The following is a 24,496-nucleotide window of genomic DNA, read 5'->3' as shown; positions in this document are numbered from 1 at the left end:
CATCCCTGGGGTGATTTGTCATTTGTCAGTTGCCTCTTTTGTGATAGATCATCTCCGACCGTACAGTCCAGTCGTGTCACTCTGTCCACTGGGTGCGCCACCACACTGGCTCAACCCGTAGGTTCAATTCCTGCCACGGCCCATGTCCACTCCACGGAGTCCACGCCTTCATAATTGCCTTATCAGCAGGTGGACTAGCAACGAACCGGCCAACCCTGGGAGCTGGATGGGAGGGACTACCCTTCAAAACAGGAATTATGCAGCCAGTCGAGGTGCTACCAAGATCCTGAGGGATATCCACAAAGCTAATCGATCGACTGGAGGTACGATCTGACCTCATCCCGATCCGCGTCATTCCCTTCTGTGGCATTCCCAGGCTGTGTCCGTCGTCCCCAGGGAACTCGAACGTTTCCCCGACTCCGTCCAGTCTTTCGTGGTCTGTCCGGTTGATTGGCTCCATGGGCCCTGTTGCCGGATCCACAATGACATCTGGTGTACCTTTGAAAAGATGGAGGAGGAAGGGAAAACGGGGGGCTGTGAGACCCATCTTCTTACTGGCTCAAAACAGATTTTCTCCCCCCCCCCCCCAAATCCCCAGAGCCCACCCAAAAGGAGCGGAAGGATGGTGGAAGAGGAAATAAAAGGAAAAAAGAAAAGGAAAAAAAAAGGGAAAAGAAAAGAAGGAAAGGGAAAACCCTTTTTTCGCACAAGTCGCCGCTCGGGAATCAGATTGATCTATCTAACCTTCCCATTCACCACATTCTCTAGTCCGACCGACTCAATCTTCCTTCATCAAGTCTTCGTCTTTGCGCGGTGAATTTCCATCGACCTGACGACTATCTACTGCGGGTTTCAAAAAGCGGTGGTCTCATCACGGCAACTCCCATCGTCGAAACCCCAAGACATTGGTCAAACCTACCCGACACAGCGGTACTTCTCTGGGCTTTGCATTCTGGACCCCACGTAGACCGATGCCCGCCGTCTCCTCCTGATAGCGTCATGGCCAACCCGATGAATAACTTTGAACTCGAATTCTCCGCCGCTGCTCCAGAACATGATTCTCCCGACAGTGACGCCGTCGTGCAGTCTTCACTATCTTCCAGCGATCCATCTCTAATGGGATACACGAACGGCCATGTCGCGAACTACCCGTTCGCAGAGATGCTCTCTCAGGACTTTGATCCAACATTACAGGCCTTCGATCAACCTCCCAGGACCCAGGGGGACATCGAAGGCCGCCTATCGTCAGTCATGCTGAGTTATGACACCCCGACGACGGGGGTGTCCATGCCTCTCAGCCTGGATTCGAACGGTGCCTTTGCCTACGACATTCCGACCACATACCCTTCTACCACCATGGGCATGGTGCCCTCCATGGACGACCCTCAACTTCATTCCGCCTTTTCTTTCCATCCATCCATGTCTCAGCAGGAACAATATCTTTCGCCGCAGCAACAGGTCGCGCCGTCAGAAGTTTACCACGGTCGCGGAAGCAACACCACTACCAATTCGACTGAGTCATTGGAAGATTCCGACTTTTCACGGGCCAGTGAACGATCGCAACAACTGAGTCTGCAGCAGTCCATCCAAGACACTCAACGCTATACCCCTTATTCGCAGACACAACACTCATTATCCTCATATCGCGTCTCGCAACCAATTGCCATCCAGCCGAAAAAGCCCCTCGTTGCAGTCAAAGGTGAGTGGCCGTCATGTAGTGTAGCCTGCTGCTGGGCGTGCGTATCGATCGATCAAGAGCTGACGCCGCTCTGCGTGTCAGAGGACCTTTCGCCAGGCCTGGCTACGCCCGACGCCGTTTGTACAGAGCATACTGGAATTTACTCAAACAGTGGGTTTGATGTTCTGGGGGTTCTTGTAAGTCTGCGGTGGCTCATCCATCACAATCCTTGCATGCGATCGGACCAAAATTTGCTCACCAAATTTCCTTTCAAAAAACAGTCCCGTGTGGCCATGAGGCCAAATCCGAAAATCAACATTGGCGCCGTCGATTTGTCCTGCGCCTTTGTCCTCTGCGACCTGAAGCGAGAGGACCACCCCATTGTGTACGTCTCCGACGCCTTCGAACGATTGACCGGATATACCAAGAACGAGATTGTCGGACGCAATTGCCGTTTCCTCCAAGGTCCCGATGGCCAAATTGTCCCGGGTGCCAAGCGAACATTTGTCGATGGGCAGACGGTGCATCGGTTGCGATCAACAATTCACGACCGCAGCGAGATTCAGACTAGTATTATCAACTACCGCAAGGGTGGCCAGCCATTCATGAATCTGATCACGATGATTCCCATTCAGTGGAATTCGGAAGATTACCGATTTTACGTTGGCTTCCAAGTCGATTTAGTAGAGAAGCCTGATGCCGTCAAGGGGAGGAATATGGGTATGGTCATCCTTCGAAATTCCGAATGTGTTTGCAACCCAATACTGACCTGAAATGTTTCGCAGATGGCACATATAGCGTGAACTACCAGCGGGACCAATTACCACAATATGTGGTCCCGCCTACCGAGGTCTTCAGACAACGGCCGGACTTGGCCACTCATTTCGGCCACGACGAGGTCACTGCGGTCCTCAACGCCGCTGGTGTTCCGGGTTCTGGTGTCTCACGCCAGTATCTGGATCGTATTCTGGTTGAGAACTCCGACGATGTGATCCACGTCCTCTCGTTCAACTGCGAATTCCTTTACGTGTCGCCATCATGTAAGCGGATTCTCGAATACGATCCGTACGAGCTTGTGGGAAAGACACTATCAACTATCTGTCACCCGAGCGACATTGGACCAGTGGTGCGAGATTTACGATCGAGCACTACCCCAGCGCCAGTGAGCATTGTTTATCGTATTCGCCAAAAGTACAAGGGCTACATTTGGTTTGAGGCTCATGGTTCCTGGCACATTGATCCAACGCAGGGACGCAAGTACATGGTTATGACAGGCCGTCCTCGTCCGGTATATGCGCTGGATCAGGTCGCTCAGCTGGGGTCCAAGGCCGCCCTTGCTGAGAATGATATCTGGGTCAAGGTGTCCCTCTCTGGTGTGATCTTGTTCGTGACGTCCAAAGTCAAGCCAGTTCTGGGCCGAACGCCCGACGATCTCATTGGCAAGAGCATGCACGAGTTAATGGAGCTTGACGGCGATCCAAATGCGATCACTGAAGCCCTCGAGGCGGCAGCCAGTGGACAGGGTCGCGATGGTGGCTCAAAGAAAAACGGAGAGCCCCCGTCTTTCCGGCATCAGATGCGACACAAGAAGGGTCATATGTTGTCCGCCCACACTACACTGTACTCTGGTGACACCCACAATGTCCGTCCATCATTCCTGGTGGCTCAGATTCGATTCGCTCGTGCTTTCCCTCCTTCCTCGGCTGCCGCGTCTGCCGCCGAGGACGAAGAGATGGGAAATATACCCGGCACATCCAAGTCGACAACTCTTACTACCATGGACCCTAACCCGCCAGCCCAATACGGGCTTGGTCAACGCATGCCATTCCTCTCAAACCTTGTTGGCCTGAACGGTCTTCCCCTTGGAAATCGCAGTATATCTCCTTCCGACGTTCCTGCTACGTTCTTCACAGAGCTCAATCCCACCCGCGGATCAAGTTGGCAGATTGAGCTTCGCGAGTTGGAGAAGCAGAACCGCGGACTTGCAGATGAGTTGCAACGCCTACTGGCCCGTCGCAAGAAGCGCAAGCGCAAGCAGAGCGCCGTCAGTGTCGAGAAATCTTGTGCCATGTGTAGCACCAAGAACACGCCTGAATGGCGCCGAGGCCCCAGCGGTAACCGTGACTTGTGTAACAGCTGCGGTCTTCGCTGGGCCAAGCAAGTCCGCAACAAAGCGCAAGCTGCGGCGTCGGGTAAGGCTGCTGTGGGCAAAGCCGCGGCCGCTGCACCGACTAATACCGCAACCGCTCCCCCTGCTGCAAAGGCATGATCTTCGATTTGATTGTTTTCGCCACACACTCTCACCAGGCCCAAACGACTGGGAGCTGGTCGTTGGCACGGCTTTCATATGAGCCAGTCATTATGCGTTCTTCTTCATTGAATATCTTTGCTTTGCCGGGTTCTATTGGGCGTGTCTCGGTTTTGTTTTTCTTCTCGTTGGACTGGAAACGGAAAGGGAGTTCAAATTCCATGGGTTTTTGATTTGCGCTCTAGTTATATACCGAAGCAGGAGCCTGAGCGAGCGAGCGAGCGTGTTTGTCGGTGTTTCATTTGATTGGTTATAGTTATACCCTGCGTCATCCATATTCAAGATGGCGACGCTTTTACTTGTCTTCGCGAAATGCTGAAATACAGAGGGTTCAGGAGGGTTCCATTATTCAGGATTTTGTGATTTATTCTTCCTTTTCTTACATGTGAGATCTTTGTGTATGAACTGGACATGGTACATGGTATTTGGTGATCCGCTTGATGATGAGGTTGACATCTCTTTTGAACTTCGGTCCGTTATTCTTTGTATACACCATCACATAGCAGTCAATCTGGCGCGACAGGGCTTCTCCCGTCTCTTTGGGACTGAAAAACGGATAATTTCCCGGTTTGGGCCTTGCAAATGCGGTTTTCTGTGTGGGATAGCTCTCGATAGTCTATACTGTCTTGTTTTTGTTGTCAGGGTTCACACCTATTTACTAGACCACGGTGGCGTCTTCCTGTGAGATATAGGTCAGTCAGCTCGAGAGGCCAGATACGGTTCTATAGAGTCAAGCATGAAGGCAGTGGATAATGGAGATACGTGCCTCGCGTTTTCTGCAAAACGGAGATCAGACGTGAGCGATCTCCATGAGAGTTGACGGTCTTCTAAAACAAAAGTCTATCATGTACTGTACAGATGCATATGTAGGTTCGAGACAGCCATTTTTCGCGTATACTGATCAAGATCGGCCCATTTCGGTACGATGCTCTTCCTCCGGTCCAACATCTGTTGATCCCTCAGCCAAGGGCTCTCCTCTCCATCACCCACTTGTTCAACCACTCCCTCTCTCTTGTCTCGGCCTTCACTCCACTCATCATAGCCGCAACATCACCACCACCACGCTCCTCAACCGCAAGTCGGACCTCGTCCGCACTGAGCGCATCCACGCCCGCATCCATGATCATCCGATCATCAACCTCCAGGTAGTGCAAATACCGCACCAACCGTGGCCGATACACCAGGCCCGCCATCGCCGTCCCCCAAGCCCGATCATGCTTCTTGACCAACCCGAACATCGCACACACCTGCAACACCTGCTGCGCGCTCGCCTCCCGAGCAAACGTCCCCCGCGACACATCGACCAGCATCGCGCGCTCCGCATCACTTCCCGCCATGGGCACCGTCTTCCCCGTGCTTGCGGCAAAGGCCTGCAATGCGAGAGCCCTGCGCTTGGACCCGGCCTCGCGGTCCTTGGCAACTTGTCCCGGCACACGACACGTAGCCGGGGTGATGGCGCTGCCGAAGAGAGGAATGACCAGGGGTGTGAATTCCCCGCAGACAATCAGGATCAGCGTGAAGGGGATCATCCGCTGGACGTCTCGGGCGGAGCGGCGAACGAGCTGGAACCGCCCGCGGCCTAGCTTGAACTCGGGATGCATTGAGGCGTCGGCGTTGCTGTCGCCGGAATTGGCGGGCCTGCTGCCATTGCGACGACGTGGTGGCACCGCGGGCAAGTATTTGGGTAGACCGAGTTCGCGGCGGATCGGGATCGCAGCGCGATAGTTGTAGTATACGTTCTTGAGACCCGTCTTGTAGAACGTGAGGTATGCGCGGCCGACGGCGACGAGGCGCTTTAGCTTTTCGGGGGCGGAGGCGGACGCAGGCAAGGAGTCGGGCGTGTCGAGGTGTGCTGGGAATGTGCTGATGGGGGCATTGATGTGAGTGTTGGTGAGAGTGTCGAGGGTGGGTGCTGAGGCGCGGGGAGTGATGGATTTGGTGGGTTGCGTAGAGGAGCGCACTCGCGGTCGTTCTTTGGAGACAACTTGGGCCTGGACGTGGGCGTGGAGTGTTGCAGAGGTTGAGAATGGAGAGGAGGTTGATTTGTAGAGGAGATATGGTTGATGGTGGTGGTGAGATGGGAGGGGACGATGGCGCACGGATGTATAACTGCGGTGACATGAGCGCATGGATGTGTTCCATAGAGGGACATTGCCCTTGGCTATCGAGGCCATGATTTGTTTTTTTGAAGGGCCGGAACAACAGGGTCGTGTAGGTGAATTGGTCGGTACTGACAGTGTCCCAAGTTCCCAGGGGAAGAAGTGACTATCTCCGTGGCTCCGAGGACGAGATCGCAGATGCCTCATAATTCAGGCCTCAAGCTCAAGCAGTGTGGTCGTGCAAGTTGGTCCAGCACATTATCCAGATTGTTTCAGGTTACTCCTAGTAGAAGAGGTCTTCCTCTGCCGTGTATCATTCTACTTCGTCTCCTGCTCAGCTGGAGTATGCCGGAGAATCGGAGGAAGATCAATCAGCAACACTACCACTACCAACTCTTAAGACAATCTACCCGTAAGGAACGACGTCTCATATTCATTCCGGAGATTTTCCATTTCAGTGCTCTGAGGATCGACCCTAATGGATGATAACTCCGGATCGACAAAACACTGACAATTGTGGCATCGACACATGACTCTGGACGAGGGAGTCCGAACTGCCGAACAAGCAATGCGAAATGCGATGTGAAACAGTCTACAATCCACATGAGCAGCGACTGGTGGAAGATCTCCGTTTCTCTTTCCTTCCCTCGATCGCCCCAAGATTGTCGCGGAAGATTTAAGCAACAGGCGGCGCATGGCCGAGACTCCGCCCGTGTTTGAGGTACAGTGGATTTCTACTAGAAGACTACACTCTACAGAGTCGGAGAGTACGTAGTTAAGTACTAGTAGAACTAGAGATCCGCCGGATGAAGTCTTTACGCCATCGGCAGGATTAACCCATTCTGCATCACTCCGTACTCGTGCAGACGGGAAATTGCTTCTATCGTGTGCAGGATGGCACCAGTTTTCTGGAGTCTGGACTGTCATTCCCACGCTATCCACGCTAGAGAGAAGCTTATTCGCCCTCTAGATCCGTGAAGAAATCCAGGAAAAGATCCGCAATGGACGAAAGACAACGTAAGCAGGCTGCGTTGGTGGACAATGCCGAAGGGGTCAACGGGGATCGGTATATATGAGTGTACATACAACTACACATGAAGCTGTCTTTTCCGCCGTCAACTCCCCAACTCTTGACAAATCGTTAGGGGAAGATATCTCGCCTTCTTGTCATTCTTCCTTTCCCTCTCGCAAAAATTCCAAGTCATTTACTCCCCAAGCCATGAGGCTGTTTACTCTGCTCTCCTTGGCAGCCACCGTGCTTGCAGGAAGCCGGACGACAGCACCGGCGGGTGCTATTGTGGTGGCTAAGTCGGGTGGGCAATACTCGACGGTGAGATAGAATTGGCTCACACTCTTCAGAGTTACGCCTCGAATTGGCAGATCACCGTTGACTTGGACTCGTTCACAGATCAGTCAAGCCATCGCAGCTCTGAGCTCGACCACCACCTCCACTCAGACCATCTTTATCAAGGCCGGCACCTACGACGAGCAGGTGTATATCCCCAGTCTAGCCGGAGAGTTGATTGTCTACGGACAAACTGCAGAGTAAGAGACCCGGCGAATCGCCGTATGACATCTGCTAGAGGTTCTGGACTAAACACGTCAAACCTACATTAAGTGACACCTCCTACTCTTCCAACACCGTGACCATCACTCATGCTATTAGCTTGGCGTCGGCCAGCAATGATGATCATACAGGTAAGTGCATGATCTGAAATCAAAAAGGCCATGGACATAATCAAACAACAAACCAGAAATGACAATAGCTAACTTGAATTCTCCACGACCCTTCCCCAAATCTAGCGACTCTTCGAAACTACGCGGCCAAATCCCGCATCTACAACATCAACGTGAAGAACACCTATGGCCAGGGCCACCAGGCACTCGCTCTGAGTGCCTATAACACTCAGCAAGGGTACTATGGCTGTCAGTTCATCGGATTCCAAGGTAAACAACATAGAGCCATGGCTATGCACCGGCTTTTCCTCGAAGATAACGCATGAATCTCTTGTTCGTCGATCCAACTCTAATATATTTTGCTCCTCTCCGGGATAGATACCGTCCTCGCCGAAACCGGCTACCAAGTCTACGCCAAATGCTACATCGAAGGCGCCGTCGACTTCATCTTCGGCCAAACCGGTAACGCCTGGTTTGACGATTGCACCATCGGCGTCGTCGCCTACTCCAGCGGCACAATCACCGCCCAGGGTCGGCCCTCCAGCTCCAGCTCCGGATATTTTGTGATCAACGGGGGCAGTGTCAAGGCTGCGTCGGGCCAGACCGTGGCTGCGGCGAGCTATGCCTTGGGACGTCCGTGGACGGAGTATGCTCGGGTTGTCTTCCAGAAGACTAATCTCAGCTCGGTGATCAAGGCTGCCGGGTGGGATACTTGGTCGTCGAGCTCGCCGAATACAGCAGGTGTGCTGTTTGGCGAGTATGAAAATACCGGGGCGGGAGCTTCGGGGACGAGGGCTTCGTTTGCGGAGAAGTTGTCGGCGGCGGTGTCGATCAGTAGTATTTTGGGGAGTGGGTATACAAGCTGGGTTGACACGAGCTATTTGAGCTGACATGGTCAATTGTCGATGTGATGGCAGGTTGAAGTCTGGCAGGCACTGAGCAAGGTTGGTGGTGGCCGTGGATTGTTTCTCGGGTTGAACGGTGATGGAGGATCACGGAGATGTGAATTCTGAAGTGAATTGATGTTTTGTTGGACATGGTCTCACTTTTTTTTTGCCGCCTTCCTTCTCTCTTTACTTTTTACTGGGAATCGAGTCGTCTTTAGATCAACTGATTTTGATACCCCAACTCTCGTGTCTTCTATTTATGGAAGTGAGCCGTTCTCCAATCATTTGTCATGCGTAGGTCAACTCGAATAATCAGAACTCCCTCTTGTATCTTGAGGTAGAAAGATGATTCATACACAAGGGACTCTCGACCCAAGAAAAGTAGTCGCAAGTCGATCAATATCAATTCATCTCTACCATATCCCATCAGGTCAACGCCAGATCACCATCCGCTTTAGTACTCATGAGTCTCACTCTCTTCTATCTAGCGCATTCCACTACTGACAGATCAATTCCACGTGGAATGAACTTCCGTTTATATACAATCCGGGTCTAGGCTCACCACCCATTTCTGGACTACCATAACCCTAAGTCAACTACTACTCACAACTTCACAAGTTACTCCCGTACTTCTCCCATCTCACGTGACTTGTCCGAATCTACCCGAAACCGGGGCATTTTGGGGTTCTCCCCCGCGCGTGGGGAAACGGAAGAACCCGACCTTTTGACAGTCGGAGAAGTCGGAGACTCGGAGCTTTTTCTGTGAACAATCTCCGCCGATCTACCCCACCCATTTCTGGAACTACACTTTCACTTCCACTTCACCCCACCTTCTCTTTTCACTTCCAACCGCACTGCTCCCACTGAATCTGCGGGCCAGATAATCTGTCCTTGCGAGCCTTCGACATACCGGTATCATCTTGATCCAAGGGCTATATATCTCTCTCGTCAAAAATGGCCGCTTCTCACGGAGACCTGCGTCACCTGCTTCCGGGGAACTACAAGCGGCAAATTGCCGACTGGCTCGAGGAAGATTGCCCCAGTCTCGACTATGGCGGTTTTGTCGTAGGCGAGTCTGAGGGCGAGGCTCGTTTGCTTGGAAAGAGTGCGGTAAGTGACACCAAGATATGGTGGTGGAACGGAGCTGCGACAGACGCAGGAGAGTTCAGACGCTTATATGGCGTGCATTTGACTCATCTTCTTCTCCACTCGATGGTCTATCTGGTTCGTATCGTCATTGTGAGCCCGGCTCTAACACCTCATATATATAGGGCATCATCGCCGGTATCCCATTCTTCGATGAAGTCTTTTCTCAATTGGGTTGCACGTACGTGGACCTCATCTCCCAATCCCCAATTTCCCTCACACCTTCCGGTCTAACATCTCCATCCAGAACCGAATGGCATATCCAAGAAGGCCAACCCATCCCCCCCAACACCAAAACCCACTGCGCCACCGTCCGCGGCCCCATCCGCCAAATCCTCCTCGGCGAACGCGTCGCCCTGAACATCCTCGCCCGCTGCTCCGGCATTGCCTCCAAATCCGCCTCCACCCTCGCCGCCCTGCGCGCCGCCGGCTGGAACGGCATTCTCGCAGGAACCCGCAAGACCACGCCGGGCTTCCGCGTCGTTGAGAAATACGGCATCCTGGTCGGTGGCGCGGACCCCCACCGCCACGACCTCAGCCACATGACCATGTTAAAGGACAACCATGTGTGGGCGTGCGCCAACAACGGCGCCGGAATGGGCGGTCGGACGAATCCGGACTCGATTGCGGCGGCGATCCCCAAGGCGGTGCGCGCGGCCAAGGCGGCCGGGGGCTTTGCGACCAAGGTCGAGGTGGAAGTGAGGAGTCTGGAGGAGGCGGATGCGGCGATTGAGGCGGGCGCGGATGTGGTCATGTTGGACAATTTCACGGCGCAGGGGGTGCGGGAGGCAGCCAGGGCGTTGAAGGAGAAGTGGAAGGCGTCAGGGAGGTCGTTTTTGATCGAGGTCAGTGGGGGGTTGACGGAGGAGAGCGCGCCTACGTATGCTTGTCCTGAAGTGGATATCTTGTCGACGAGCTCGATTCACCAGGGGACGGGCATTGTGGATTTTTCGCTAAAGGTCTCCTTGCGCTGAGAGCGATTGCAAAAGCTCTGTCATGGGGTTTCCCGAGGTGGTAGACTGGTTAGGGAGTTTGGATATCAAGACGGAAATGTACTTGTATACAGCCGACAGTTACACAACCGGGGGATCTGGAGAGGACTTTTTGTATAATTTCAAAATACGCACGAACAAGCGACCGTACTCCTCTCGAACTTTCATAAACAGAAAAGACATTCAACAAGTGTTTGAAAACAGAGGTTCAATTAGAAGATAACGGACATCTCGCACTATTAATTGGATCTGAATGGAAGGCAAACAAAACACATCGAAATCAACCAGCCAACCATGCAAAAAGACTCCCCACAAACACCGTCATCACATCATCAGTAACTTTTTCCGCATCTTCACGTAACAAGAAAAACAGCACCCAGGGCACATGCACCGCTGAAAAGATCAAATTTGACCAAAAGAAGACAGAGAGAGAGCGAGAAACCAAAAAAAAAAAAAAAAGACGAAGAGCAAATAAGAATACACGGCATATAACAGGTATCGCGCGCGTCTCAAATGATCAACATCACACTTCAATATCAACGATGATGCCCTCGCCTTCACTCGAGCTTGGCCCTTCATCCGAAGTAGGTACGCGACCGCGACTGCTGTTGTTCGTGATTGTTTTCGTGCTCGACGGGGCTTGTCGCACACGCATACGTTGCAGCTGATCTCGCAGACGCTGGTTTTCAGCATCGCGCTCTTCAAGACGTTTGCGTGCCCCACTACGGTCGAGTAGTCGAGCTTCTCGCTCGGCTTTCAACCCTTTCTCAAGCGCGTGCAGGCGAAGAATCCACTTCTCGTCACTGCCCTCCCAGCTGCCAGCTCCGCTCCGTGAGCGAGGTACAACTGCACCAGCAGCGTTGTTTTTGTTGTTGTTGTTACTTGTCAATGTGCTACTGGACGAAAACTGCGATGGCTGTGGAATCCCAGTAGAGCTGCGCATGAGAGCTCGCCCGGGGCTTGAGTGATCACCACCTGCTGGAGTGGAGTGATGACGGGTGAGCGATGCACGCTCAGCATCTGCAGTGGACGCGAGAGATGGGGAACGCGGTCCGCTTGCCATGACGGCAGCCGCATTGGCAGCGGAGCCGGATCCATGAGTGCGTGAGTTTGACTGTAGGAGATTGAGCTCGGCCTTCAATAGACGATTCTCACCGCGCAGCTTGACAGCCTCAGACGAAGATCCGGAATACCCTCGTCCATTGCGCAGGTTCTTGACAGCTTCCTCGATGCGTTCAAGCCGACGAACCCGCTGAGCAAAGGAATTCTCAAGATTCTGGTATTGCTTGGTAAAGTCATGGTCCAGGCTCTTGATGCGAGTCTTGAAGCCCGCAATGACTCCCTCCACGGTCTTGATGCTCAGAACCAGATTCCGGCTAAAACCCGGCCAGAAGAGCATATTTCCAATGACTTCCTGACTGGGCAGGTTGCCGTTGATGAGGCTATTTGAGTGTGCCCAATCTGGACCACAGATCGTCGACAGGCGCTTCCAGATCGTGAGGAACAGAGCATTGCGCTCGCTGAGTTGTTCCCGGAATTGTTGTTCAAGAGCAGTGAAGCGCTTCCGGTCCGCATTACGAGCATTTTCAAGTTCACTGATGCGAGAGTTGCTCTGGGTAATGGTTCGCGATGCCTGCTGGTGATTCTTCAAAGACTGCTCAAATGACTGCTTATCAGCGCGGCGAGCCTGTCGCTCACGATCGAGCAGTTCAGAGAGCTTGCGCGATTCCAGACCAGTACTCTCTAGAAGGGCGTCGCGATTCCGGAGCAGAGATTCCTTCTCGTCGAGCTGTTGCCGAACACTTTCCAACTCCAGTGCAGTCGATTCCAGCTCTTTCTGCAACTTCGTAATGTTGGTGATCAGGCTTGATCGACTGCCATTCAAGTCGCCCAAAGTCTCTCGCAGGTTATTCTCCAGATCCGTGAGGCGCTCGCGCCAGGTGTTCGTCTCAATCTCCTGGGCAGAAAGGCTCTTTCTCAAACGACGGGCCTCTTCCTTGGCAGACGAGGCTTCCCTATTCAGGTCATTCATAATTCGCTGTACTTCCTGCTTTTCTTTACTGCCGACCACTTCACGCTGATGACGCTCCTCTGCCAGACGTTGCTCCAATTCCCGAGTCTTCTCTTTCTCACTGTGCAAGCTCATCTGGTACGTCTTGAGCTCCGACTCAAGATCGCCGATCCGGATCTTGTCGCCATCTTGTTCCTCTCGAAGGAACGCAATTTCGTTCTGACTCGATTCAATCTGCACCGTCAGCCGTTGCACCTTCGAGTTGGCTTCGAAGAGACTCTTCTCAAGCGAGTCCATCTCTTGATTGGCATCTTCCAGTTCTTGATGCACCGCTTTGTAACGCTGCAGGTTATTTTGCGCATCCTCCTCCAGTCGGATGATTCCCTCACTGGCTGAGCGCATCTCAGCCTGGAGGACCTTCAAGCTTTCATCTTGATTTCGCAAGTCCTCGCCCAGTCGCTGACATTCCATGATCTTCTGATCAAGCTCTTCGCCAAGAGCATCCAGCTCCTCTTGCGCCTCTGCTCGCAGATCCTGGAATGCAGCGTCTCGTTCATCTGCCATTTGCATGGCCTGATCACGCTCGTTCTGGAGATTTATAATATCCTCCTCCGCTTGATCAACATCGGCCTGGTAGGCCTTGTCAAGCGCTTCGAATTCTCGAATGTGCTCATCCAATTGTTCACGGAGATTCTGGTTCTCGAGCTTGAGAGTTGACACGTGATCGCGCAGTTGGCCATTGCGAGCTTCCAGCTCTTCACGATCCATGTTGTCACGCAAACCAGCTCCATCGCTCACTTCAGAACCAGTACGCATCTGGGCACGAGAAGCCGAGCGATCAAGTATGCTGTCTCCAGCCACGGAACGGCTACCATCACGCCCGTGACCCAGCTTGAGCTCTTCGATTTCTTGGTAGAGACGCTCCTTCTCTCGATTGCGTGACGTGAGCATCGATGTTTGCGCACTCACTTCCTTTCGCAATTCGGCATTTTCTTGCTTTAAAAGTTCCAGTTCGACGACAAGTGTGCTGCTGGAAGTGCTCCTCAATGCTCCGCGAAGACCGTCTCGCTCAGATATGGAGTTGTACGACACGTTTGATGCACCGCGTTCGCGCTGTGTCGGTTTCAGGGATGTAGTCGTCGTGTATAGCTCACTCTTAAGGCGCATAGACTCTTCTCGCAGCATACGATTCTCCTCCTCCGCTTGTTCACGAGCAGCGCTTTCTGCCTCCAACATGTCCTTCCACATGTCCTGAGAAAAAAGAAACAAACAGGCCAATGCATTAGCTTCCCAAGTACCATAATTAGGAGGAGGCAGAAGTCACTTACCCTCTCTTCTCGAGCACCAGTATCAGAACCGCCACTCCGAGTCTCACTCAAGGACTTGACCATCTCAGCTAATCGTCTTTTCTCGCTCTCACGAGCAATATTTTCGGACCGCATACGCTCAATCTCAAGCTCATAAGTCTCAACACGCTCGCGTAGGTAGACAAGTTCTTCATCTTGCGCAGACTCGCGATCGTCCTCAGACACTTCGGGGTCATGATTGACCATAGACGCCTTGTCTGACTGATGGTCCTTGAGCTGCTTTTCCAGGTCGCGGACTTTCCGTTTCAACCCTTGGTTGTCTTTCTGCAGTTTCAGCTTGTCTGACTTGAGCTCCACATTTTCGGAAATCATTTCCTTGATGCCCTCTTCAGATCGCTTGTTCAAGGCCTCATTCAGGAAATGGATGCGCATTTTCAAGTCAAAGTTCTCCTTCGACAGTCGGTCGATCGTGCTACTTTGTTCTTTGAGGGTCATCGTACGGCCGCTTCGTCCAAATGCAGACGTGGAAGCTCCCGGTCTTTTTTCAGTGGAAGGGCCTGTGTGACCAAAGTCATCTCGAAATCGTTGAGCGAAAGATGTAGGAACTTGGATTCCCTTGACACGTTCCGTAATAACAGTGTCGGTAGGTAGATTGTCTTGCGGTCTCGCTCGAGGAGTCTCAGGGGCATTTGCATCATCCAAAGCTGCTGCTTGTCGAGGTGATCGAGGCGAGCTTTCCTCCTCGAGCGTTTGCAAGCCACCTTCACCGGGGCCAACAGCCGCCCGTCGGTCCAGTAGATTCTCCTCGCTGAAACCTGATATACCGGAAGCCATGCTGCCGAGGCTCGTCGTTCGCAACATGTTTCCGCGCGGGCCGGTATTCAGACCATTCCATTGTTCCGGCACTGCACCGCCCGTTTGCAGCGCGAAATCGGCACCCAGTGTCGCGTCGCTCTGGCTTGTGTCGGTGGTACCGCTGGCGATCGAGGAACGTGAGAGTCGCTGAGAGGATTGGCGGCTGGTCAAATACTTTGGACGACTGCCACCTTTTCGGCTTTCCGTTGCGCTCGTGCTCTGATCACCAAATATCCTCGAGTGGCCCGGCGAAAGACTCCGTGATGAGGTGCGTAGCTTTGAAGGCGTCAACTGCGATTCGCCCTCGAGGGGAGAGAACGGCGTCTGGAATGGCTCCTCGTCTGGAGAAAGCAAGCCATGCTCAGCGGGAGTCTGCAACTGTTGATCACGCCGTAAGCTCCTAAGCATAGCCGCCGCTGATGGTGAAGACGCAAACGAATCGAACGTTGTGTCTGGCCCAGAGGGTTGAGGTTGATTCGTGCCTTCTGTGAAGTCTGCCCCCTCTTCGTTACCTTCATGCTCGTGCTCGGTCTCCGGGTAGCTCTCCGATGGCGGGATAAAAGAAAATGCAGAAGATTGGGTCATATCAGCATCGTAGCCGCCCATGCCGACCAGATATGTGTCGTCAGCGCCGGCATTTCTCGTATTCGGTGCGACATTGATCGTCGATGGTTCAGGTAGAAAGCTCGACTCCATGTCCATCAGCTTCCGGCGCATTTCATGCTCCTCCATCAAGGTCTGATTATTCACGCGCTCGCGCTCATGATCGCCGTTCTCACTCGATTGCAGGAGACTAATATCGTCGTGGTCCATCAAAGGCGGGAGAAACCCCGTATCGTCCTCCCCATGCCATTGATCAACCGTAATCGCGGGTTCACCACGATGTCCAGTCTCATCTTCTGTTTGCGCCTCTGTCGACTGGGCTTCAATTTCGGTCGCGGCTTCAGACCCCCCGGTCGCAGGCGCGTCGGCCGTAGAGTCGTTGTTCGGCGTTGCCTGTGTCGAGGCGGAAGATGCGGTCAAACCCTGTGCGCCGCTCGTGTTATGATGTTCATGAATTGCGGCGTCATCGTGGGAAATGTCATTCGGGGGGTCGGCGCCCCGCGCGTCTTCCTCGGCCATGAAGTAATCGGACGCGCTGACGTCGGCATTCAGGGTCGAAAGATCGGTGGGTGTGTAGTATGGGCCCGAATCATGGGAAGAGGAGGGAATCTGCAGAGAGGGCGGGTCACGGATGGCGCCCGGAGGTGTCGCTGCATCTTGGGCGCTGGTCGACATGGTGACGGACAGTTCTAGGCGTGTTTGGGGTACCCACAAGCACAGCCGCCACGAACCCACCCCGAATGACGAATCGTTGTGCAGCCGGTGCAGATTGGTATGACAGCTCTCATCGAAGCTCGGAGAGTTGTCTTGAAGTATAAAGTTGAGGTTGTGTTGAAGGGAGTGTGGAGCGAAGAATTCCTACGATGCGTCAGTATGAGTAGTAAGCACCGCATGTTGTCGGTCAACAAAGCAGGAGCTTTTGATAAAAGGATCAGGTACAAAGTAGAGTGCCTGTCAGATGGTATTTGTTCATATCTGACCCCCCCCAAAGTAGCTCTGACCCACTGGTATGATCTCCGTAATCAAATACGCCTGAGGCGGTCGAGAGTAGATTAGGAAGCGGCAGGCAGTTCTGCCGGATATTTAACGGTTGCCCTCGATGCCGGCCTTGTCACCATTCACCGCACCACGAAAATGCGAAAACAACTAGATGAGTGTGGTACGATCTGGTAATATCTGACCGTAAATGAAAACATCACAAAGTGGATATGTGACCTCGAACCAGAAGCACGTAAAATAGATGATACTCAATGACTACCGAACATCTCTCTATCAGGGGTTCGCAGCGGCTGGGCCTCCTAGTCACACGGCAGCTAATTTCGCGATTCAGACCAAGCTACAGACCATCTTGGAAGCGTACCGCTCGTGGGCTCACTTACTCGGGATGGTTGCTGAAGCAGCAGATTGCTAGACGTAACGTGTCCGACGAACGTGTACGATGGATCATTAGCCGGCATCATGGTCCAGATTTCTGTAGGAATGCTGGAAAGAAGGAGATCAGAGCCTTGAAATGCTCCTTCGATAGTGACTTCGGTAGAGAAGACGCTGGCGGGAACACTCCGAGCAAGCCATGCCTTCCACTGTGCCGCATCCATAGAGACATCATAAACCTCGACACCAAGCAGGACTTTGTAGGACTCCCGGTCGACGCTTCTTGTAACCGATCCTGAGTGACATCGACCGAGAGTCACGCTTGGTGTATTCGGTTTAAGGATATGAACTGGCGCAGCCCCGACCTGATTTTGCTGTGCATCGCGGAAAATTTTGGCAAAAAGCTGAGCTAAAGTCGTGGGATGACAACCTGGGTAAAGGGATATTGGAGAGTCGCAGCTGCTTTCTGATCCCAGGCAGTGGCTGCCAGACACTCCGCGCCCTCGTACGTAGCCAAGGCCTCTAATCCGGCGGAGCAACAATCAAAGATGTAACACATCTCACCCGGAACACGTTCGAGACATTCACGGATAAACCACCAGCTGAGTAGGGGCCCTCGAAGTCTGCCTGTTCTCCGATCAGAAGAGCCGCTCCTTTAATCGATTCGCGTTAAATAAACTATACCTGCAAGCCTTATATTATGATATAACTTACGCCAAGTCCCAGCGACTTGCAGTTGTTCCTGCAGCTCCTCCATCTGCATGGCCTGCGTAAACGTAAATTCGGAGCGAGTCATCTCCGGAACGTTGTCATGACCAGCGTGTCAGATATTGCAGCAGTGCCAACTCGGGGTCGATGAAAGGAATGCTAAAAATGTCGGTCTCAAATCCGTCAAGAGACTGGAAGGCTTTCAGGAGTTTGACCTCAAGGTCCGCACCGCCCAAGTCATCATTCTCCCAGTGCAAAGGCGACTACAGATGTCGTACGATAAGGTCTGGACTCTGGAACTCGCATTATTGATGGCCGCTTCCAAGTCGCTGGAGAATTGATCAAGGCGCTTTTTAGCCTGCTGAGCTTTGAATAAGTCAAAAGGGTTTGTGGTCCCCATCGTGAAATGTCAACCGTGGCTGATCGAGAATTCCCTCGAAATGCGTGAGCAGGGGATGAAGATTAATTAATTTCGAGACTGCCGCCGCCAAAATTTGATGGAGAGTACCTGTTATCGGCACGGCCAGGCACGTCGTCGACCGGGGGGGATTGCCAGGCTTACAGTTTATTGCCAGACCGACCTTGATTTTAAGCCGACACACTCTTTTTTCAAACCAGGAGCAAGTCAGGTAGGTACCTTGGGTTGTGGTGCTGATATGATTACTAAAAACCATCTTTAGTGCCTAGTGCATGACTGTATACTACTATAGAGTGTAGACTGTATAGGCGTTTTGAGGTACTTCAATCACTTTAGAGTCAAACCGTGACAAAGCCCCCAAAGCTCGAGCTCGAGCACCGTTCACAACATTTTGATCCAAAGAACTGTCTCTTCCGTGTTTTTCGAGTTAGGATTGGCGATTTGACAGCTACAAAGTCTTTACATTCGTCTATCATCGTTAAACCACGTGTTGATTCTTGTTGGCATGTATATTCAAGTGGTTAGTGAGACCAACTTGGAAGGTCTCTGAGCGAAAGAGAGAGAGAAAAGAAACAACAATCATGGTATCCATGGCATCTTTCAAGTCGTGGCCTTAAGCATCAAACCGAAAAACCAAACCCCATCGCATGGATCACGAGGGCGCAAAACACATCTGGCAAGACCATCCCAGCAAGCCGGAGCGAAGGAATATACATTAAAAGGAAGGAAGTGGACACAAGAGAAGAGAGAGGATAATAAAGAAGACAGGAGAAGGGGGAATATAGTAAAGTCAAGACAGGAAAGGGGAAAGAAAAAAAAGGGGGGGAGCAGGATGCGATAAGAGCATATGACAATGAGCGGGAAACAGGGGAGTTGAATCAAGTATCATAGCAGGATCAGCCTGCAGCAGACGTTTCAAGTGAAGTCTAATGAGGTTGATCAGAGTCTCGCTGCGCCTCGGTATCCGCATCCGCATCCGCACCCGTGCCGTCAAGGTCGGGGTTGAAATAACTGTTTGTCGAGGAGTATATCTCAGACTTCTTCGCAATGGCGTTCCGAAGGGAATCAATATATGTGCGGAACTTGACAATCTCCCGCAGGAGATATGAGGACTTGCGCTCCCAGTTGGCCATTGCCTTGGTGGCGTTTGGATGCCGTGGTGAGAACGCCAGATTCATGGCAGGTCGAAGCTCGTTGTGACGCTGAAGGTCATCCTCCACATTCTGAACGTACGTTTGCAGCGCTTTGAGTTGCTCTTCTTCTGACTGGTGCGAGGCGACCATACTTTGCTGCGGCGGACTCCAGTCGCTAATGTGCACACGGTCAGCCGGAAGCTTGGGCCGCACGACTCCCTGATGGTCCAGAGAGCTTCGAATGGAACTCTGGATACTCTGGCGTGCAGCGCCGGACGAGGTGGGTGGTGAGCGGCTCTCGCCGTTGATCAAAGCGCTATTGATGACGGCATCACTCCAGCCATACTCGATGTTGCTGATCCCACCGACCAGAGGCTGTTTCGAAAGTCGAGCACTCCAGTAGTTCGCAGTCGAGACAAATTCCCGGACAATCTCCGGCGTACCCACCTGGAAGAGATGGACAGCGCCTGTCGGTAGACTGAGAGCCCACACGTGGGGACGGGACTTGGAGTATCCCGGTGATGGCAGCGCACTCGCGATAGTCTGACGAAGCATGAATTTCCAGATCTCCTCGGCATTTTCAGTCCAGTTGCCGCCACCAACCACAACACCTCCGCGCTGTTTGGCTCTTTGGCGCATGGTCTTGGATGCATTGTTGAAGGAGAAAAGTCGCATCCATCCCTGCTGGATAACGGCGAAGCACTCATTCCAGTTCCGATCCTTGGCACGTTTATCAACGGCGTCCAGATGGTGTTTGTGTTTAACACTACCCTCCTTGGCCCAGGGAGCACCCGCCAACGCCAGGGTCTCATCTTCTAGGAGCGGAGTCGACGGTTCCTCATAGCTGTACACCGATGTCGCAGAGTCCTCTCGGATGATGGCCTGACTCAAAGCGTTGGCAAACCCAATGGATTGCTGATACTCGCCTCGGGGGTATTCGGAGCCGAATGAATCCACTGACACCGAGGTGAATTTTCCAAGCGAATATTTGCTCCAGGTGCTGGATGCGGCAGGACTCCAAACCGAGGACTGGTCGTCCAAGCTGGTTCGGCTAGACCCCATCATGGACGATGGATAGAGCCGTGCTCCGCGTGAGCGAGGTTTGGATGACCAGCGTGCGGCACCGTGGCGTGAGTCTGCAGAACGTCCACGCGGGAAGATATCCGAGCCGCTCTTACTGATTGTGCTTGGACTACGGCGAAGATTGCCTGCCGATGGTGCCAAGAAGTTACTCGACGCCATCCGAGTCACCTCCCTTTCACGCGGCGCGCCGAAAAGAGGCAGTCTCTCACGCTGGATCGAAGTATAAAAATCCTTCAACACCATTTCGACCTGCTGCTCCCATGCTCTCATGGTCCCATTGAAGGGAGAACAGACCAGGGGACCCGCGTCGGCCTCGGGTGCACTACGACGGCTGTAATCACTCGAAGATTCATGATTCGAGTCTGCAGGGATATTGGATAAGCGACTTGGGCCGGTCCCTGAATGAAGCGACTCAGCAGTAGGGGTGCTCCTGGCCTTCTGAGGTCGTAGTGTTTCGAAGCTCTCGGGTGCCGCATCGATGGCCACACGATGAATCGTGGGCATCGTGTTACGAACAAACTGCGTCTTGGTCATCTTTTGCTCGATATCCGCCAGGTGGAGATCAGTGTTGAGCAGTAGAAGTGAATAGCAAATAGTGTGAACCACATCTGTTGAGATTGTAAGAAAAGAGTGCCCAGAACTTTGAGGAACGGGAGCAATCACATACCAGTAGCTTTGAAACCGTGGCTCGGGTTGCAGTCACACCATCGGCAGGAGAATGCGTCCAACACTCTGTCGACTTGCTGCGTCTCTCCCTTCAAGATAAGGCGTTGGCACAGGCTTCGGAGCGCAGCCAGAATATTCATATTTGACCAGTTGAAGAGTCGCATGTATGCCTCTCGGACCAATGCTCGATCAGGATCTCCAAGCCAAGCAGCCGCTGGTACATTGCCGACCATTTGCTCTTGACTCTCAAACAACTTCTGGGCTTGCTCGCGGTCTTGCGCTGTAGGCCCATCTTCCAGAGCATCGCCAGGCCCGTTGGTCATATCCTCCTTGGAATTTGACTCGTCACCATTCACAACGATCTGAGGTTCCTCAGACTCAATGACGGGCGTGTTCGATGCAGTGAGATACTGCGACACGTCTGAGGCCGCCGGTGACTGGGGAATAGTGACGTCTCCAGGCAAGAACAATCTCCCACTGCTCGCCGCCATGTTCTGATGAGGAGCAGCTGGTGGCGCCATTGTGGTTGAGACACGAATGGTGCGAGAGGGATGCTCTGCGACGGGGGACAGCGTGTTCGAGGGGTTGGCATTAGAGTTCTTCTCCTGCAAGGGGGAATCCGTGGAGCAGAAGGACTCCACATCACTTGCATTTTGAGAGTCGCTACTTGCGCCGGCACCAGTCGCTGTCGACACGCGCGAGTCCGGACCCTGAGAAGAGCTTTGGGGCTCGATTTTGAGGTTGGGCTTCGAGCTACTGCCGGAGGCCGCGACGATTCCTGGGGGCCTCTTCGCTTCGAGTGGGACGGACTCCACGCGCTGATTCTCAGCATTGTGAGAGTATCCTTTGCGATCTGTGTCTGCTGAAGCACCGGGTTCATCCAGATACTGGTGCATCATCTGGCGCAAGCTACTCACGGGACTTGCTTGAGGGCCCGTCATATCCAGGGTGTTAGGGGAGAGCTCTTGAGGCAGCTTGATTGGCGGAGGCACATTTTCAGCAACCGACTTCTTTCGCCGGCGAAAGAAAGAGGACTTTTGTCTGACTACTTGTGGAGGATTTTTACGAGCACCCGCCGTGGAAGTGGTTGCGACAGCGCTTTTGGGAGGTGGCGGCGGCTGCTGCTGCTGTGAGGGACGCGTCTGTTGGGAGCCCCAAGCCCTGGATGACCCAGTCGCGGCTGAGGGATTTCTACCCTCGCCATCAGTTCGGAGCGCCAGATCGCTCGTTGTGGAGACGGGCCCTTCTGCGGGTGAGAATGCTTTCGACGACGACCCAAAGACTCGACGGAAGAATCCTGGTCTTTCTTTCTGAACGATCGGGCTTTGCTGGGTTGGCGGCAACGCTGGTATCGTGCTTGGATTGATGGCCTCTGAGGGAGGGTATGCCGGCTTATTGTAAGAGATAGTTGGGCTGGGAGCTGGGGGATCCAAAACCGCTGGGGGGCTCGAGAGAGGGTCCAAATCTGGATCACCGAAGAAGTCGTGGTCTTTCAGCTTCAGGGAGCCTGTCCCGATGTTTTCAGTGCGATTGCGCCGAGCTGGTGCAGCACTGGAGGATTTGATGCTGTTGCGTCGTGATGTTCCCGGGGTCCGAGATGTACTGGTACTCGGGATCTTGTAGTCATAGTGTTTGCGAGGACCAGCGGGAATGCTCGGGGTGGGCGCAGCGTCATCGTCGTACAACAGTGAATCCTGGGCCGAACCGTGATCGGCGAATTGGTTGTAAGCCTTCTTCGGTCCACAGTCAAAACTTTCTGAGCGTCGGTATGGGCCATCCGAGTCTGCACGACTCCTGTGCACAGGATATGAATAATCGCCATTGGAGTGAAAGCTACCCTTGCTGCCCTGCCGCACATCATTGACTCGAGAACTCATGCCGCCTCTAGAGCCCATGGACTCGGGCCCACGGGCGCTGCCCATTCTTTTGGGCACGGTCTGATGAATGGAACTGTTGTTGCTCCGCCGACCACCGGCGGTCACTGTGGCATAACGGCTGCTACTGGCATCGTCGTGGGCCAAGTCTGCGTCGGACGACATTGAGGAGGAAAAGGTGTGACCACGATATCGACCTTGGGAGTCGGGTTCGAAGGCAGAATTGAAGAGTCGATAGTCATCAAGGAAGGATGATCCCGGTCCATCAAATTGGTCTAGCGACAAGAGCATGTTATCGACGATGGAGGTCCGGGCCGCATGCTTGGGCGACAACGACAAGTCATGCGGGTCCCGCTCGTCGCCCGACTCGCTGGCCCTGGGTGCATTACCCTGAGTGCTGGCGTCCGGGAAGGTGTCCCGGATAGACGGACGGGCAGGATAGGCACGCTTGGATCGAAACTTGGAGGTTTGGGAGGGAGGTGTACGTGGCGGAGAGGGGGACGGGTAGACCGCACGCTGAGACATGGTCGCACTGAGATAGGCAGAGTCAGTCTCGACGACGTTTATTCCGAGCGGGTACGATCACGGTGGGCTCAACATGTCCGATGTCCTTCAGGGGAGCCGGCTGGCGAGGATTTGCGCGAGGGATATAGAGGGGGTTGAGGAGCGGAAATAATCCCCAGTTCACGGTCGCATGCATACCTCTCTGTCACTGGCAAGCAGTCGCAACCCAATGGGTCGTGTTGCTGGGAGGCGTGGTGCGAAGCACCAGGCCACCTGCACCGAAAAAGGTCGCTCGTTCAATTGATGGGGCACGGAGGACGGGGAGTATTGTCTCAGTTGGTCATCGCATGTCCGTGGTCATAGAATGCGATTGAGCAACTGCGCACCGAGAGCAGCAGGGCGCCGAAGGATTAGAAGCCCGGATCGGACTCAATTGCAGCAGCACGAGGGAGGCAACACCACCATTCAAGCCAGGAGGCCAGGATCGTGGAGAATGAGAAAAGCCGAACTCGAGGAGACTAGTCGACCAGAGATCCGACAGAGGAACCCGGGGGCGGGACGAACTCCTGAACTGGAGGGCTTTGACCTGCCGAGGACGTGTCACTGTGGACGGTGGACTGTGGACGTGTGGAAACGGTGGAACTCTATTCCCGAAATTGCAAACGCTTGGACAACTATGGAGGGCCGAGGGTGGGTAGACGAGGGATTCCAATTCATCTTTTGAACCATCTGCAGGTGGCTGCAGAAAACACGCAGATATACCGTTGGCTTAGCGATGAACCAGCCGAAGCCGAAGAATCTGGCGGTCGTTGCAGCCAAGCGGACACTGAAACAAGGGGCGGCTGATTGCTTGGAGTTTCAGAGGTGAGAGGAGGTAGTTGTACGGAGTTGTCTCTTGATATACGGTGTTGAAGGTGGAGTGATGAAATGTATGTAAACTTATTGAGTACCTGTGTAGTGTGTGCGCAGGTCATTCTCAATGAATGTTGAGATCGGGAGTAGTTGATCAATCGTAAAGGTTGATCAATTTCTTCGATCCCGGGATGTAGATCTCGAGACGGACGGTACCTGTGGCAAATGATCCCTGTACCCTCGATGCATCATAGTAACTCAATTAAGATACAGTATATCTCTGGATGTCGATGTGGACTGAGTGTGTTCCTCCTCAACACGCAA

General features: G+C 53.3%; 9 protein-coding genes across 9 annotated transcripts; 3 read left to right on the top strand and 6 right to left on the bottom strand.

Moving 5' to 3' along the window:
- Nucleotides 1-76: 76 nt before the first annotated feature.
- On the bottom strand, nucleotides 77-547 carry N7539_009102 (uncharacterized protein; the record flags this gene model as incomplete). Its single annotated transcript, XM_056938697.1, has 1 exon — nucleotides 77-547. One exon carries the CDS (start codon nucleotides 545-547, stop codon nucleotides 77-79), a length of 471 nt encoding a protein of 156 aa, XP_056786074.1.
- Nucleotides 548-999: 452 nt separating this feature from the next.
- Nucleotides 1,000-3,947, top strand: lreA (uncharacterized protein; the record flags this gene model as incomplete). The annotated part of the gene is made up of 2 exons (XM_056938696.1): nucleotides 1,000-2,398; nucleotides 2,464-3,947. 2 exons carry the CDS (start codon nucleotides 1,000-1,002, stop codon nucleotides 3,945-3,947), a joined length of 2,883 nt encoding a protein of 960 aa, XP_056786073.1.
- A 998-nt stretch (nucleotides 3,948-4,945) lies between these two features.
- On the bottom strand, nucleotides 4,946-6,160 carry N7539_009100 (uncharacterized protein; the record flags this gene model as incomplete). The annotated part of the gene is made up of 1 exon (XM_056938695.1): nucleotides 4,946-6,160. One exon carries the CDS (start codon nucleotides 6,158-6,160, stop codon nucleotides 4,946-4,948), a length of 1,215 nt encoding a protein of 404 aa, XP_056786072.1.
- A 1,144-nt stretch (nucleotides 6,161-7,304) lies between these two features.
- Nucleotides 7,305-8,652, top strand: N7539_009099 (Pectinesterase; the record flags this gene model as incomplete). The annotated part of the gene is made up of 5 exons (XM_056938694.1): nucleotides 7,305-7,415; nucleotides 7,494-7,630; nucleotides 7,704-7,783; nucleotides 7,889-8,032; nucleotides 8,141-8,652. 5 exons carry the CDS (start codon nucleotides 7,305-7,307, stop codon nucleotides 8,650-8,652), a joined length of 984 nt encoding a protein of 327 aa, XP_056786071.1.
- Nucleotides 8,653-9,603: 951 nt separating this feature from the next.
- N7539_009098 (nicotinate-nucleotide diphosphorylase (carboxylating)) lies at nucleotides 9,604-10,769 on the top strand (the record flags this gene model as incomplete). Its single annotated transcript, XM_056938693.1, has 2 exons — nucleotides 9,604-9,759; nucleotides 9,921-10,769. 2 exons carry the CDS (start codon nucleotides 9,604-9,606, stop codon nucleotides 10,767-10,769), a joined length of 1,005 nt encoding a protein of 334 aa, XP_056786070.1.
- A 541-nt stretch (nucleotides 10,770-11,310) lies between these two features.
- On the bottom strand, nucleotides 11,311-16,238 carry N7539_009097 (putative anucleate primary sterigmata (ApsB); the record flags this gene model as incomplete). The annotated part of the gene is made up of 2 exons (XM_056938692.1): nucleotides 11,311-14,049; nucleotides 14,127-16,238. 2 exons carry the CDS (start codon nucleotides 16,236-16,238, stop codon nucleotides 11,311-11,313), a joined length of 4,851 nt encoding a protein of 1,616 aa, XP_056786069.1.
- A 408-nt stretch (nucleotides 16,239-16,646) lies between these two features.
- On the bottom strand, nucleotides 16,647-17,158 carry N7539_009096 (uncharacterized protein; the record flags this gene model as incomplete). Its single annotated transcript, XM_056938691.1, has 2 exons — nucleotides 16,647-16,709; nucleotides 16,943-17,158. The coding sequence occupies 2 exons, from the start codon at nucleotides 17,156-17,158 to the stop codon at nucleotides 16,647-16,649; spliced, it is 279 nt and encodes a 92-aa protein (XP_056786068.1).
- Nucleotides 17,159-17,343: 185 nt separating this feature from the next.
- On the bottom strand, nucleotides 17,344-17,730 carry N7539_009095 (uncharacterized protein; the record flags this gene model as incomplete). The annotated part of the gene is made up of 2 exons (XM_056938690.1): nucleotides 17,344-17,561; nucleotides 17,649-17,730. The coding sequence occupies 2 exons, from the start codon at nucleotides 17,728-17,730 to the stop codon at nucleotides 17,344-17,346; spliced, it is 300 nt and encodes a 99-aa protein (XP_056786067.1).
- A 1,256-nt stretch (nucleotides 17,731-18,986) lies between these two features.
- On the bottom strand, nucleotides 18,987-23,341 carry N7539_009094 (Sec7 domain protein; the record flags this gene model as incomplete). Its single annotated transcript, XM_056938689.1, has 2 exons — nucleotides 18,987-20,884; nucleotides 20,944-23,341. The coding sequence occupies 2 exons, from the start codon at nucleotides 23,339-23,341 to the stop codon at nucleotides 18,987-18,989; spliced, it is 4,296 nt and encodes a 1,431-aa protein (XP_056786066.1).
- Between the last annotated feature and the right edge of the window lie 1,155 nt (nucleotides 23,342-24,496).

This window comes from Penicillium diatomitis (assembly GCF_028827545.1).
Source record: "Penicillium diatomitis strain IBT 30728 chromosome Unknown utg000015l_segment0_segment0, whole genome shotgun sequence".
In the NCBI taxonomy this organism is placed as follows: Eukaryota; Fungi; Ascomycota; class Eurotiomycetes; order Eurotiales; family Aspergillaceae; genus Penicillium; species Penicillium diatomitis.
Note: the sequence above shows the minus strand (reverse complement) of the source record. Positions and strands in the feature narration are given on the sequence as shown.